Here is a 17,400-nt window from a genome sequence, read left to right on the forward strand (position 1 = left end):
AGTTCCTAAAACACATAGACAGATGTGCTAAAAGGACAAGCTTGCGAAATTTTTTGCGAACACTGAAAAAATTGCTAAGGAAAAATCGATGTTACATGTCAGTAAGTACGGCCACCGCCGGCGCGCCGTGCATTCTTACCGACTGGGAACAGACTAATATTTTCAAACGCAAATGGGGACAGTGTCAAGGAAAGAGTAAGACGACGACTTATTTTTTCAAGCTGAAGAAAATGCTCTTTCTGGTTGTTTTAATGACTCAATCGAATATTTTTGTTCCCAATTAATAAATCATAGACAATCTCAATCCTCGGTTTATGGCAATTTTTGTCGACCGATAGAAGTCTTTTCATCTTCAATATTCCATTCCAATTTCACCTGTACAATATCCTAACCTCCTGTGACTTTCCTTCTAAACGTTGAATTGCCTTGTACACCAAAAGAGATGCTGTATCTTATGTGAAACGATGAAAAAATAGCTGAAGAAATAACCATGTATCGGTCAGTACGGAAGGCGAAACCCGGACGCCCATACCGGTTGGGGATAGAGCAGAGTAGATCGAAACGCAAACGGGGTGTTATTATAGGAAAGGCGGTGAATTATTTTAAAGCTGAATAAAATGCTCTCTCTGGTTGTGTAAGTCTGTCAATTGAAATATATATTTTGTTCCCAGTTGATTAATCATGGCAGTCTCGATCTCCCTTTATGGTTTGATATTTACTGACTCGTTCCTTCTCATTTTTGTCAATCGATGAGAGCATTTTCGTCTTCCATATTCAATCTTACTTTGACCAATGTTATATCCTGACCTATCTGACTATACTGTCATTAGTTTTGACCAACGTACAAAGACTTGGCCCATGCGGCCAGTTGACAAGATATTTTGTGAAACGATGAAGAAATATTTGAGCAAGTACGGCCATACTGTATGCGTGTGGGCCCGGGAGACATCAATGTCAGTCTTTCCGGACTTTTTACATGTATAGCTTTATATACGGATATCGAAGGAGATGAATCAGTCAGTTGAAAACTTTTCGGACATATTTTTATGTCAATTTTGTCAGTGTTGGACTTTCTCAACATGGCAAACATGTCTCACGTAAATTTCATCCTCGTCGTTTCAATTGATTCAACCACTAAATTATTTTGGCAGTTTTAATTTCCTATTAATTCGACGTTTTTCAAATTGTAATTATTTTTTTCTGGTCGAATTGATAGGGTTTTTACGGTACTTATTGGAGAAAAAAAAATTGACCAAAAATTTGAAAAACTGCCCAAAATTACAAATATAAAAATTTCACTAGAATTTTTAATAAACTTGACCTGGTCATCCCAAGGAACATGGATACCAGCTTTTAAAGCAGTCAGACAAGCTGTTTTAGAAAAGAAGATTCTTTGACTTAAAACTGAAAAAAATTGTCCAAAAATACAAACATGCAAATTTTACTCTAATCTGTATACATCTAAATAAGGATGCCCAAAGAAACCTGCATACAAACTTTCAACCTAATCTGGCCAATGGTTACAGAGTTAAAAGGCGGAGCCTCCCTTTAAAAGGACGCGAAGCTGTGGCAACGTTCATTGTGCAAGTGGACACCAAACAGGCGACACGTGGGCACACGCTCCAGAAAATGCCACTTTTTAGTTTTCCCTGGCCACAAAAACACAGACAGACTGCCAAGCGTTCAGCGCGAAGTTGCTGCCGATCAAACTCTGTGGTTATGTTCAAATAAGTCTAATGCAACCGGAAGACAATTTTTTAAGGCAATTCTAGTGTTTGTTGTGGGGAATCAATGACCGTTGGCGATTTGAACCGACCGTCAATCAAACGCTTGTGTAAACTCTGTTTGCTGGATTAGCAAAAGGTGACAAAGGAGTGCGATGAGTTTGTGTTATTAATTTTATAGAAATCAAACATCGTATTGGCCAAGTTTTTGACTGGGAGGAGAACACTAATGCGAAAACCTGGGATTAAAAAGTGTGGCTTTAAGCAATATGCAGGTTTTTTCCTTTTTTCACTCATTTGACACGTTCATTTGAAGAAATTCACATCTTCATTCCTGACTAAGTGCTGCAGTTTAGGAGTTTTTGATGTGGACGGACACACAAACTTAAATACATACATACATACATACATACATACAAGCAAATTTTCTAACCTAGAAGGAAAGATTCCTTTGACACATACAAGTATGGCCATATGTGAGCTAAAATTGGTTCACCATGAAAAAGTTAACCTTAGCTTTTCTTGATCAAATGTCACTATAAAGTGATACCAAATAATGCAAAATGATGTTCACAGCCTTAACAACTGTTTCATAACATATCCTGGGTTGGTATAGGTCATTTAAGGTCACAGAGACTAGGAAAATTACCTAAATTATACAAATTTAGGGGTTTCCAGACAATTTAAGCAAAACATTTATCTGACTAATAACATCCTTTGGGACTTTTATATAGCAAATTACAAAGCTATAAGACAAGTAGTATTTGAGAACAAGTTTTCTTGACCAAAACTGACAAAATTGTCTTAAAAATACAAAATTGCATATTTCAGGACAATTTCCACATATCCATTAATTGTCATCTCTGGGCATCTGTATACCAAATATAAAAGCTGTCTGTCAAACAGTTTTAAAGTAAAAAGATTTTTAATGATTTTTTACCAAAAATGACAAAAATTGCCCCCAAACTGTAAGCTTGCCAATTTTGTCGTAATTTCAACATAAAAGAAGTGTTACCCCTGGAAATATCCAACCCAAATTTGAGAGCAATTGGGCTGGCGCTTTTGTAGAAGAATTTTTTTTACTTAAAATGAGAAACATAACCAAAAATTCAGCAAAAATACAAAATTCAAGATATCTTTGCCATATACATAAAACTGTATGAGGTCCACCTAAGGTACTTGCACACTGATTTTCAAAGCAATCAAAACAGCGGCTCTTGAATTATTATTGGTTGACCATTATCTCATTTTTAAAGCTCATTTGCATGATTTGGCCATCGCAAACTTCATTTGAACAAAACCCCATCAATAGCCCAGGATGCATCACACACACAAAATACAATACTAAAAAATGCAGCGGTTCGCAAGTTTTTGATGTTGATGGACATTCTATATTCAGCTTATACGATACCTCACATTAGTATACCAAATGTGAGCTAAAAATTGGCAAAAATAACTGCAAATATACATACAGTAATTTCAAAATATTGAATTAAAATCATCTGTAGGAACATGTCTACTAAATATCAAAGCTATCAGACAAGTAGTTTTTGCGAAATAAATGTTTTTTACCAAAAATGGCAAAATTGCCCAAAGAATACAAAGTTGCCGATTTCAACCTAATTTCAATATAAAGATTTGTGTGATAACACTCATCTAGTTTGTAAGTCCACAGAGCTAGACCACCTCTCAGAACACAGCTGTCCTGAAGCAACTTACGCAATGCTGATGTAGACGTCTTGGTATGCGTCATCTAGCTGCCCATCTTTCTTGCACATGGCACTTGACCTCACCAGCCCTGTTTCAGGCACCTTGTCCAGGTTAATTTATTCTAGGTCTTAAAATGATAATTTGTAAGCACATGCCAATACACATGATATGGGGTTAAAAGAAATTTTAATATGCAACAGAAAAGAGCAAAGCAAATGCACAAATACAAGGAATTAAACTAGCAGTCATAACCTGACTATAGATAAGCGCAATGTCAAAAACTGAAAGTTAAAAATTAAATAAAAATACTACATCAAAACTAAGTAAACAAAAACAATACAAAGATTTGGTGAGGAGTCTCCGCCAGTCTGCTTCTGGGGCAAAGGTTTGGGTTGCAAACTTGGTTTTGCAGATCTTTTAAAAGCCGAAAGTGAAAGTGGTTCCACTGGGCCTGCGGTGGCCCCCTTCTTGAGTGGGGGTGAATGTAATGGACGGTCCACGTGGAGGGCAATCGGAAAGACTAGACAGAGAGACCCCATGAATGTTTGTAGGAGAAAGGTGGTTATAAAGGAGGTATGGATGATGTTGACGCTCGCAGCCAAAGATGACTCGTTCGGCTGGAGAAAGTGGGCTGGTGAAGCTCAACAGCCAAGGTGACTCGATTGGCTGGAGATGAAATATGGGACTCACGGCCTGAGGGGCTGGCAGCATGGCTTGGGGCAGTTATGATCTGGGGGGACAGGTGCCCCTGTGCAGCCCCAGCATGAAGGGTGCAAAATGGTGAAGTTGCAGTGTAACATACCGGATGTGCAAAATGTGGTATAAGGTGGGCTCCGGATTGGAGGGCATGCGGGAGCGATGCACGGGCATGGCCAGAGTTGTTGACCCGGGGGACATGTGCCCCTGCAAAATTGCCCAAAGAATACAAAATTGCTGATTTCAACCTAATTTCAATGTATCATTTTAAGACAAACCATGGGAACCTGTTTACTAAATATCAAAGCGATCAGAGAAATTATCTTTGAGAAAAAACATTTTGACCAAAAAATAAGCAAATTGCCCCAAAATACAAAATTGCAGATTTCATCCAAATTATAATATATCATATTAACATAAACCCTAGGCACCTGAACACTAAATATCAAAGCTCTCAGATCAGCAGGTTTTGGAGAATTTTTTTTTTTTGGACCAAATATGGCAAAAATTGCCCCCAAAATGCAAAATTGCCAAATTCAACCTAATTTCAATATATTATATTAAGATAAACCCTCAAAACCTGTATACCAAATATAAAACCAATCAGATGTGTAATTATTGAGAAAAAAATTTTGACCAAAAATGAGAAAATTGCCCCGAAAATACAAAATTGCAGATTATATCACAATTTGAATTTGAATACATGTACATCAGATTTTGATCAACCTTAGGAACCTGTATACCAAATATCAAAGCTATCAGATCTCTAGGTGTTTTGATAAAAACATTTATGACCAAAAATCAGGAAACTTGACTGACGTCATCCTGAGAAATATGAATACTAACATTCGAAGCAATCAGACCAGCGGTTTCAGAAAAGATAGTTTGACTAATACTGAAAAAACTAGCCAAAAAATACAAACATGCAAATTAAGCCCCAATTTGTACATACCTAATTAAGAATACCTAAAGGAACCTGCATACCAAGTTTCTACAAAATGTGACTGACCGTTCGTTCTTGAGTTTTAGCAATGTGCATAATTTTTTCTTTATTCCCCTTACTTGCATATTTTTTACACTGACACTTTCATTTGAACAAATTCACTTCTTCATCCCTGGGTGCACCTGTACAACAAATTCCAGTACTAAGTGCTGTGGTTTAGGAGTTTTTGATGTGGAAACACACACATACCGGTATTTACATTACACAAATATAAATATAATAAATGAAAAAAAAATTTATATAGCACCATATATCAAAAAAAAACTGCCCTTAGGCGCTTTACAAAACAACAAAATTTTTACATGTATGATTTGTAAGCCTTAGTATACAAATAAGTTTCCAGTTGTTTTATAAAACTCTCAATTGATGTAGACTCTTTAAGTTGCTGCGGAAGACCATTCCATAGCCTTGGTGCTATACAGCAAAATGCGCGATCTCCAAAAGTTTTAGAAGTGCATCTACGAACGACCAACAGATATTTATTTCCAGATCGGAGATGTCGATTGAGTTGGTAGATGCTTAACAGGTCACTAATGTATGACGGAGAATTACCGTGTAAGGCACGGAAAGTAAGCAGCAAAATTTTGTATTCAATCCGCTGACAGACTGGTAACCAATGCAGCTTGGCTAAAGCACTGGTAATGTGGTCAAATTTCCTGGTTTTTGTAATAAGACGGGCTGCAGTGTTTTGTACAAGCTGCAGTTTACTCAAATTAGTCTGGCTAATGCCGTAAAGGAGACTGTTTCCATAATCGATCCGAGTTGTCACCAGTGTGTGGACAAGATATTTAGCAGTGTTCTCTGTAAGGTACTTTCTGATCAGACTAATCCTTCTAATGTGAAAAGAGGCTGTTGTACAGGTTTCTGTAATGTGGCGATCCATATTCATGAGACGATCAAATTGAACTCCAAGATTTCTGGCTGTTGCAGTTGGCATAATAGTACGACCATTAATTTGAATATACGGAAATTTGAAAAGGGAAAATTTAGGTCGTGATCAAAAAACCAGCAGTTCAGTCTTATTAGACTTTAGCTTCAGGAAATTAGAAGTCATCCATCTGTGTATTTCAGAAATTGTGTCCTCCATGTGAGAGATGCTCTTGTGAGTGTCCCTTACTTTGAAACTTAAATACAATTGAGTATCATCAGCAAATAGATGGAACTGTATATTGTGTCGCCGGATGATATTTCCAAGTGGAGACATGTATATGATGAACAGAATTGGTCCCAACACTGAGCCTTGAGGTACACCAAATTTCAACTTCTGCGGTTTCGAAAAAGAGTTCCCTATACAAACTTTCTGATAATGATCGCTAAGATAGGATTCAAACCAGGCCAGAGCAGAACCATTGATACCCATTTGAGACATACGAGAAAGCAGAAATACATACATACATACATACACACACACAGACAGGCAATTTTCCAACCTATAAGAATAGCTTTAATAAGCACATATATATCAACCATATGTGAGCTAAAATGACTAGCTATGAGAATAGAAGGATACAGAAATTATCAAGTATATATTTTGAGTCAGTTACAAGGACCAACCACATGTCAAAATCCTCAGTCCTTTTGGAAAACAGTCAGTCTTGGACCACAGGACGGATGTGGTCTGCTTTCAATTTGTCTTATGTTCCCCCTTAAATGTCTATGATCTGAAATGGGAAGACCTCAACGGAAGCTGAGACTACTGGTTATATTGGGCTGTTTGCAAAATGTAGTATGTTCAGAACACGACTAGAGAATGAGATGACTACTGGGTCCACTGTTCAAGTCCACGGTTGAAACTGCGATCAACCCATCAGACAAAACTGTTCATTGTTTAGTTCCAGTCCGAAGAATATGAATATTTCTTTCTGGTTTATAAAACACTTTAAGATACAGACATGACAAAAACAAGCTTTATTGCATGTGGCAAATTCCTTTAAAAATGTGTCATTGATCTTGCTCAACGAACAGTCAGATGGGGAATTGCTGGTGTCAACTTGTCATTTTCTAGGAATCATGGCAATTTGTCTGAACAATACTTGATGAAGTAAATGAGTGGTTATGCTGAGAAGATTCCTTGTACTCTGTGTTCTGTTGAGGTGTCTTTATTTCTGGTAGACTGCTTGGGGTAACCAGTGAACTGGAGTCAAAAGATGGGTCAGAAGTAATCCCTGAAAGTAGACAAGGTGGCACCGAAGAATAGCTGTTCTGTGTTCCAACACCACTTCTGTCTGGACCATCCTTGAAGAGAGAATTAAAGTAAGCCATTCAATCTTACTAAAATATGAGAAATAGCAGTAAACAAGTCATAATGAATGTCTTATTACTGTATCTCAATTGATCAATGTTATGTATACTGATTTTATTCATGAAATGTTTGCACAACAAATGGCAAAATGTTTGTAATGTAAACCTTTGCACATGTAAAAATATGAACAAGAACCAAATATGAACTGAAAATGGTAGACTCAAATTTTTGAGACAGAACTTGATATAAGATTTATTAATTTATAAATTTAAACATAGGGCCAAAGCCCCTGAATCTACTATTGACATGGATACAAAATAAAAGTATTTCCTGACTGGGGCAGGGAAATGTGGTCATTAAGAAGTATCACTGGAGTGTATATGTTGAGATCTATGGGCACATAGGTCTATGTCGTTGTTCCCAATTTGAAACACATGAGGCATGTCTAAGTTATGGTTCTAAATCGGGAAAAAAGATCAGACCTCTGTATTGGCCAGCCAAGAAATTCATATGCACATAATAAATGACGTACAAGATGTGACATCTTAAGGTCTAATATCCTATCAAAATTTGAGGGTATAGAACTTGTGGTTACTGAGTTATGCATATATATATGTATAATTAAGGTCAAAGGTCATCGAGGTCACGTGACATTTTCAAAAAAAAATTGTATTGCTAATTAATCCCTGTATGCCAAAATTCACACCTCTAGCTCTATTCGCTTGCCCAGAATAAGATATGTGCATAATTAATGAGGTAAAGCGTGTGTTGTCATAAGGTCTCCCATCCTACTAAATATAAAGGACATAGCACTTGTGGTACTTATTTATTGACATAAACATATATTTTAGGTAAAAAATCATCAAGTTCACATGACATTTTGTCAAAAAATTTCTATCCTATAGTTATCCCTATATACGAAAAATCAGACATCCAGCTCTATTGGCTTGCTCAGAATTAGATATGCACATAATTAATGAGGTACAGTATGTGGCGTCATAAGGTCTCCCATCATACCAGATATGAAGGGTGTGGCACTTGTGGTTACTGAGTTATGGACAAATATGTATATTTGAGGTCAAAGGTCATTGAGGTCACGTGACATTTTGTCCAAAAAAAAATCATGACCCAATCTATAAGGCCCTGGACTTCATCCATGGGGACTAAAAACTGTGTCACTGAATCCTTTTTGCAATATGAATACGATGAGAAACTAAATTTTTATTTTTCGTGGCCTTATACATGGGAGTCTATGGAGAACTGACTTATACATGGGAGTCTATAGAGAACTGCCTTATACATGGGAGTCTATGGAGGACTGCCTTATACATGGGAGTCTATGGAGGTGTAAACTAAAAAGTCCTCCGAGTCTAACACGGCCAAATTTGATTGCATAATGTGAAACAAATCGACGTGCATCTGTATGGGGTAGGGTACTATCCTTGTGCAAAGTTTGAAAGAAATTGACCAGGGCATGTCTGAGATATCTGCGTGAACGGATGGACGGACGAACGCACGCATGGACAGACAGACATGACCCAATCTATAAGTCCCCCCCACCGGACTTCGTCCGTGGGGACTAACAAACTTTCTTCGTGTCATTGATAGCCTTGATTTTCTTTGGATATTGAATGGACACATTTATTAAAGACGTCACTTGAGCTTGTCATCGATAGTGAAATGATTTTTTGCAGAAACTTGATCGGTCCAGCCAAGTACACATGCTTCAGGGCTCGAAATACTTTTTTTCAACCACCTGTCCACTGGACAAGTCTAAATAAAAAGTACCTGTCCCAGTGAGAAAAGTACCTGTCCAAAATGGCATAATTTATTCCAAGAAACCATTCTAGTTTCAATTCAATTCAACAAACTCATGTCCAAAATGGCATAATTTATTCTAAGAAACTATACTAGTTTCAATTCAATTCAACAAACTCATGCCTGTATCATATGCAAACTGGCGTAACAGCGGTGTCGAGATAGCCCTGAGAATCTCCCAATCTAAGAGATTTGAGACGTGCCCTTAAATAAATCAATATGGCTGCCTCCTGTAAACAGTGATTAGATATTATCGAATTTTCTTTTACTTTTTTTCTGACAGGTAAATATCCAAATAATGATTTTCAAAATTGTAAAAGGTATATACTGTAACAGTGTTTCCGTTTACGCAAAATCCTGCGTATTTTATGCAAAATAGTCTGAAATACGCAAAAAAAATCATGACTGCATAAACTAACGCATTGAGAAATGCCGCCCCTTGACACGGACATACTTGACTCGCACTACATTGCCTCAACGTGGTTCAATGCAGGACAAAAATAGAACATATGCACCTGCTTGCAAGTGACATTTATCATGATGCAACATTTTAGACTTTAGCAGACAGCAACTCTTTATGAAACCTTGTATTTCATCATCACAAAGCATCGTGTCAATCAGTTCTGTATAGACAATGACACTACAGATGCAAAAAATTCGAGAATCCATCGAGTCTACGTTGTTGGTAACACAATACAGTTAATCATGGTCATTAGGTCGCATGTTATTTGGGAAGTGTTTACGGGTGACGATTTACTCTGTAGGGTTGCATCTTGACAGGTCCCGCTGGACTTTGATCAGTATCTGCTTTTTGTTGGCCCTTTGAAAACACTAATTTCATTGTCAGACAGTATTTTCTTTGAAACTTTGAACATGAAGTCATTAGGCTGCTCAACGATCATATACGAGACATGCATCACGGCATTGCAAGCGTTCAGCTACTATACCTTGAAGCCCCCCACGTTATTGTTTTTTGTTAATAGAGCATGCGCATTAAAGGAAACCCCCAAGTTCGACAGAAAAGACTGCCCAACTCACTTCAGATACCGATTCCCACCGACACCGTACGAGTTGTTGATACATTTTACGCAAATAAGAACCAAGTTGCGTAAAATCGTACGCAAGTTTTGAAATTGTAATGGAAACGCTGTTATATAAATTTAAACTTATGAATATTTGCTGTAGTCAATAGGTTGAAATACTGGTTGCAGGCTGAAAAAACCTACCTGTCCACTTGGACAAGTACTTTTCAAAACTACCTGTCCCAGGCCAAATTTCACTTGTCCGGGACAGGCAGACAGGTAATATTTCGAGCCCTGTGCTTACTCATAACAGCTGGACTGCGATGATCACAACATTGTTTTGTGATATTCCGATACAAAATTAAAATAATTTTATTAATATGTCGCATTGACTATAAAGTTGCAAATGTTTCCTTGGGTGTTGAAACATGTTAGCATATTAGTGTACGTGTTACAAATCACCACACCAAACAGCAATGTTCATGTAAGAACAACCTGCTTGATTTCCATGGACTTTCTGGTCCGCCCATCACACTGGTATGTCTGTTTCCCCTCTAGCTTTCGAAAATTCTTAGTAAATTTACAAATTCAGTCTCAAAAGTTTTGAGTAAATTTCAAAATTGATTGTATTAATTAAATTGTCAGTTATTAACAAATTCCTTTTGTATGCCAAGAATACAGCTCATCTCAGAACCAGACATACTTATATACACACAAGATTTGGCAACACCCTGACAATTAAATAATCTTCAACAGCACTGATTTACATTTACAAATTACGGTGAAGTAATTCTTCAATTGCAGATACTATGACAGAAGAGTTCAGCACTGCCAAGATATGAGTATAGCACACTGAATTTTGAACCAGAGTTATGAAAATGACTGAACTGTGTCACAATAAGTTTCTTTTTATTAAATTAAATCAATCGTTTCATTTTTTTCTAAGATTGTAGAGACAAAGGGTTAAGGATATTAGTAACTTTAAACCAGGAAAAAATACCAATAAGTGGAAAGGATCAAAAGAAATCAACTTATTTCTTTACATATTACAAAACCAGAAAGTAACACATAATTCTAATTTAAGTGATTTAAGGCTACTTTTACAAGCTTACTTGTCAATGTTTGATGATGGAAAGAAACACAAAATATAACTAACTTAAACAATAATTATAAAAAATAGCGCCAATGGCACTTGATCACAACTGGCACATTGTGAAACTACTCTATCTCTGGGTACACCTGTACATGAAATACTGAATGGGTAGGTGCTGTGGGTTTGGAGTTTGTCAGTAAATGCACACAGAAAACAAAGTCCCGAAGTAGCGAATTCCAGCCATTTTCAAACCACACTGTTTGTCAGTGGGGTAAGCAATATTCGCACAAATCACACTTCCAGGCTAATAGACTATGTTTTACGAAATCACACGTCCTTATTACAAAATAAAACGATCTTTGTCTTTAAATCAATGCGCGCAGTAAACAGGTCCAGCAGCTAGTTATGTCATCAAGTCTGTAATGTTAAGGTCATAACAATGTGAGAAATCTAAAACGTTAAATATGTTGTTTTTTATCAATTTTATTACCAAAAGCGCATGAAAATCTCTGATACTTTGAATCAGCCATCCTGCATATTTGTAACATTCATCAAAACCTCATTTCTGTTCCACAACTCATTAAATAGTCCACAATGCAGGATTGGTGTACATTCCAAAACTACATATATGAAAGACCCCTAAAATCAATTAGTTAAAGGGGGGTTAGAAATTTCCCAAAACTATCTAACCGCTGCTCCGTTTGGCTCCATTTTTCAGAATCGGAACCTTGGAATTAGTCTGAATATCTCTACCAAATATCAATGCAGTCTGTTCAGCGGTTTTTGACTTTTTGTCATTTACGGAAAATGGACACTGTCCACCACCGGTTGAAGCTAACCCTATATCACAACTTCCAGATGTGATTATGTTAAAAAATACTGCCAATGGCGCTTGGACATAATGACCGCCTAGTATTATCGGCATTTATCAACAACCACACTCACTGTGAATTAGACAGACCACGAAGTCAATGAGCAACATATAGCTGAAAGACTATTTTTCACATTGCGATTTTAAGCTCATTTTTATGAGAAAAGAGACATGTATATGTATATGGAGAAAAAGCAGAAGACATATTTGTAAATTGTTTGTTAAGTGACAATTATATATGCATCTCTTGAAATTTTGTGGTTATAAGGTATAACAGTAGTGTAAGAATAATGAGGTATGAATAAGTTAGTAAAGCTAAGTTGACAGTAATTAAGATTACAAAATTATACACTAAGCTGGGGAAATCTGATTGAAATAAATGTTGAAAAGTAGCAAAGTCATGGTCATCTTTTGTCTAATACCTTGTGTAAGTTCTTGAACTTTACATAAATCTTGCTATAGATTTGTTGCTAATGGGCAATAACTGTGTTTCAGATCATTTGAGAGCAATCTATCCATGACAGGTTTAAATTGTAATGTACTTCTTTTTAAAGGAGAGAAACTTCTCAAATAATTTTTTCCCTGTGATTTGCTGTGAGAACACATGGACAGATGCTCAGGACTCTATGCTGGTGCTACCTTGATAACTAACCTACAACTTGTAACGTCATTGTCTAACCTGTTCACCCCAATTTCCTGTAGACAGGTCCACACTCTCCATTGATAACAATGGGTTTGGGCCATACCATTGTAGTGAAAGACTGTAACATGTGAGGTTGTGGATACTTAATCTCTGCAATGTCAAAGTCTGTATATTGACTCAAGGATGTTTACTTAACAAATGCCTAGGGTCATCTCAAAAGTGAGAATCTAAACTATGAAATATGTTTTTTTTAATGCTTTTGGTGCCCAAAAGACCATAGAAATCTCTTATACTTCGAATCAGCCATCCTGCATATTTCTAACATTCATCAAAACCTCATTTCTGTTCAACAACTCATAAAACAGTCCACAATGCAGGATTGGTGTACATTCCAAAACTACATATATGAAAGACCCCTAAAATCAATTAGATAAAAAAAGGGGGGTTAGAAATTTCCCAAAACTATCTAACCGGCGCTCCGTTTGGCTCCATTTTTCGGAATTGGAACCTTGAAACCAGCCTATGTATCGGTATCAAATATCAACGCAGTCTGTTCAGCAGTTTTTGACTTTTTGTCGTTTACGGAAATGGACGACATCAAACACCGGTTGAAACCACCTCTATATCACAACTTCCAGTTGTGATAAAAACCACGAATAAACCTCAAAAGCAACAAAATTCCAAGCATAACATTACACAATTGCTCAGAATGTTCATTTACAAAGTTCACTCAAAATGTACTTTGAAAACGATAGTATTTTGACAGCTGTTACCGCGGCTACTTACTAAAAGTCTGTTGAAAAAGAGTACTAAATATCGTTGTTTTTCAGGTCAACAAGTGATTGAATCAAAAACATGTGTCATGAAACAGTAAAACAAATAAGTAACTTTTCTCAAGAGTAACTTGAAACGCCTCGCCTGAAAGAAAATTTCATCCCGTTTCACAGAAACTGACTGCGTATTCGAGCGCCACGGCAATGAACGAACGGTCGGGGAATCCCCACGAAAATCGCTCACACGTACGTACTCGTCCAAAACATTGATTGTTCACTTTTTAGCTGCATGATTCATTGCCAAAAATATTTTTATGTTGTAGATAATTTCTATTTTTTTATTTCGTTTGTTAATGAAAAGTCATTTTAATGTTTTTAGATGCTTTAAAAATTTCAAAACCCGCTAAAAAGCGACTATTTGGCCAAAATTCAAACGAAAAACACGAAAACCAAGCTCAAATCATGGGCTATTTCTGTACGAATACTCTGAGTCTCTACTCTCGCCAATGCACGATTTTTGCACCGAAATTTTTCACTCATTTTCGTTGGTAGGGTGACCGGACGAGAGGCCCTCCTATTCCCTACAATGGGGCTGACACAAGTTTTCTGAGAGTGAATGCTCGAAATCGAAGGCATAACGGGGGACCCAGGTAGTGATAAATTGTACAAATTCACCTTAAGTATGCAACAGTTGTGCACATTTATGTCAATGAACAAGGTAATGACGTGAAAATCTTTAAGTTTATGAACACATTTTGTCAACAAACGTCAGAGGGGTCGCCATCTTGGAAGTCGTCTACTCGCACGCGAACGGTCACTATGAGAGATCGCGTGAACGGAAACACTTGCATTTCACAGTGAATGTTGTGAAGACTAGGAAGTCAAGATGAGTGCAAAAATTTCCTAAAAGGGTCTTTTTTCTTCCGAGAAACTGCTGACGAAATTTTTACTTTGAAACGGCTATGACTTTCGGCATCATTTTCCAGGAGGGAAGGAATGGCCATGCGGGCAAATTGTACCTTAGATATTTTTCTACTTGTTTTGTGCTCTAAAAAAGCTCAGCTATGCAGCGCAAATTAGCGCCCACGGTTTTTCCAAAGCAGGAAGTAAAGGTCGCAATAGTGCCGTACTTGAACAACGTCCTTTTTCATCGGTGCGCACCTGTCTCTGACCAGAAACAATGGCTTGTATCCATGACACTGTAAACACAAAGGTCAGCGTGAGGACAATCTTCCATTTTCTTTCACTGGGACTTATCAACCCATACAATATTCTCACAGAAGTAATTTGGAAACTATCAATGCACCTTTCACCAGACTCATTATTGTACAGTTAGTCATCTTTGAGCCATTTTAACAATATTTGATCCGATTTTTGGTCACACTGTACTGTCTCATTATTCTCAGGGAAAGAATTTGGAAACTTTGATTTTCCAGAGGCTGCCAAATTGTGATCATGCTAATTAGCCGAATTATTTTTTCAGATTTGGACTTTGTACCAACACTTTCAACAGGTGCCATCAAGATTTTGGCAAAAAATTTCAGTTTTAAAAATCGTCCGGTCACCCTATTGTTGGTATGACTTTGAAACTCCAGGAAGCGATTGAGAAGAAAGGGTCACCTTGAATTATTGAGGTTTTTGCTGATAATTTGCCAAATTAAATGAGAAAAAACACTACGAAAATTTCCACACGCTTACACACTGAGTGTTTCAGAGGCCTTTCATGTTCGTGTGGTACACCATGTGATCATGAAGGTACACTGAGGATTCTTGCACGGTCGCGCCGATGAAATGGGAAGCTGAAATTTTCGCTCGTAATTTTGCAAACAAAATCGTAAATCCACTCAAAACTTCGTATTTTTTTTTACATATTTGAAACCCATGAGGAACGCAATTCATTCTCCCCTGCACAGTAAAAAGGAGATCGAAACGACATGCATGTCAGACAAAGACCAAACGCACGCAAGATGTCCGTCCACATCCACCAATCTCGTAATTTACACGGACAGAACAAAACGAATTTGATCGAGCATGGACGTTCTGACGTAAATGCATCATTGTCTATCGCATTTTCATGTAAGCCAATACACTCACACGTACGCTCTAAGTCCCATTATAATGTCAATTCAACACGATACTATTTTCGCTGATAGTGAGTGTGCAGCGTGAATGGTATGCTATAGTTGTTAGATAACACTGAACACGTGGTGTGACAAAATGGTTTTACGGAAGTGGTGATCACGTGGTGTGACAAAATAGTTTTACGGAAGTTGTTGACGGAAATGATGTCAATTTCGCCTCTCCCAACTCTATAAGCTTCCTCAGTTACCTAACTTCGTCGCTAAAAATACAGATTTGCATATTTCATCACAATTTGAACAAATCTAAGTTGGGCCATCCCTGGGGACCTGTATACCAAATAACAAAGTTGGCTGACCAGCGGTTATGAAGAAGATTTTTTACCAAAAACGCCTTTTTTGGCACTAATTTGCATATTTTCAACAATATCAAAAAATACCGTCAATGACACTGTACCTTCTCTAATGTGTGGCCAGGTCAGGTAATTGGTTGTTGGCATGGAGTTGTTGGCAAATGGTTGATGATGTAGGGGCATGAGGTGGGATATGGACCCAAAGAACCCAAAAGATGATTAAATATATCAATCAAAAAAATTCTAAGCTACAGTATAAAGATAGTTCAATGTGGAAAAAAAGTTAAATAATTCAGAAATAAGAATTAACAGTCCAACATAGTAATGACGCACTTCCCTGCTGACCTGATTGTATGTGAAATACACAACCTGGCATCTGTAAATTAAATGTATACCAAGTGATCATTTTCAGTCATTTTTAACTGTTTTTAATGGATTTTCCAAAGAGTCCTATGGAAATGATGAAAAACGCTTATCTGGTCTTGTGTTTGTAAAACCTCATGGCTGATAATTGTCATAGTATTGAAAAAAATTAAAAGTGAAGAAATTACTGTTTTTAATAGGCATATTTTCCTTGAAATACATGACCGTGTAAAGAATATGTGCTAAAAGTGTTTAAAAGTAAATTTCTTTTTAAAAAATAATTTAATCTGTGACCAAAGGATTTTTATTCTTTGAGTTTACAAATTCAAACATTGCAATTTGTTCAATCATCTTGTGCAGTGCAAAATTTATAAAATGACTGAAAAATAAAAAAAAATTGGCAGAATTACAGTCTTTGAGAAGTAAAATTATGGGTTGATATCACGATAACTGTTAATCTGTTTGAAGTACTAATATACTATAACTAAAAAAGAAAAGTTCATGCAGAAACGGTAACATATATTGTCAGCAATGTAGTGTTAATTTTGACTTTACATCAAAATATGCCTTTTCCGGATACCAAATATATAGGGCGAAATATTAAAATCAGCCATGTTCAGCAAAATCCACACAACAGCATTGATCCTTTTCTAATTTGATTTGATTTGATTTGCTTATGTTATCCTTGTATGACAGTCAGTACAATATGGAACTTGAACACAACACAGTGAATATAGTATGCTGTCAATGGAATGGTGTGGCTGCATCCACATGCAGCAATAGAAGTGCCTTTGTCTCTCACCCCTCATTTCCAACTTGTCCCATCCCTGAAAAAAATAGTTTGGTCTTATATTTATAATGTTAATAATTTCTGTATCTGTTAAAATGTGCACATCTCAAAAACTTTTGATCATAAACATTTTCATTGTTTTTTTATGGCTGACCAGTCAGTTAACCTGTTTATTTTGAATATTTGCACATTTTTCCTCAGTATTTGACATTTTCAGAATA

General features: G+C 36.8%; 2 protein-coding genes across 3 annotated transcripts in view; one reads left to right on the forward strand and one right to left on the reverse strand.

Annotated features, from left to right (window-relative positions):
* LOC139152194 (uncharacterized) overlaps positions 1 to 17,400 on the forward strand; it is a 460,524-nt gene that overhangs the window by 7,371 nt on the left and 435,753 nt on the right. The gene's annotated exons all lie outside the window — the stretch shown is intronic.
* LOC139152198 (TCF3 fusion partner homolog) overlaps positions 6,555 to 17,400 on the reverse strand; it is a 66,912-nt gene continuing 56,066 nt past the window's right edge. For both annotated transcript variants that reach the window (XM_070725338.1, XM_070725339.1), the window contains exon 4: positions 6,555 to 7,368. In XM_070725338.1, the coding sequence (XP_070581439.1) occupies positions 7,135 to 7,368 (234 nt within the window). In that variant the 3' untranslated portion in view covers positions 6,555 to 7,134. The remainder of the gene's footprint in view (positions 7,369 to 17,400) is intronic.

This window comes from Ptychodera flava, chromosome 15, assembly GCF_041260155.1.
Source record: "Ptychodera flava strain L36383 chromosome 15, AS_Pfla_20210202, whole genome shotgun sequence".
NCBI lineage: Eukaryota > Metazoa > Hemichordata > Enteropneusta > Ptychoderidae > Ptychodera > Ptychodera flava.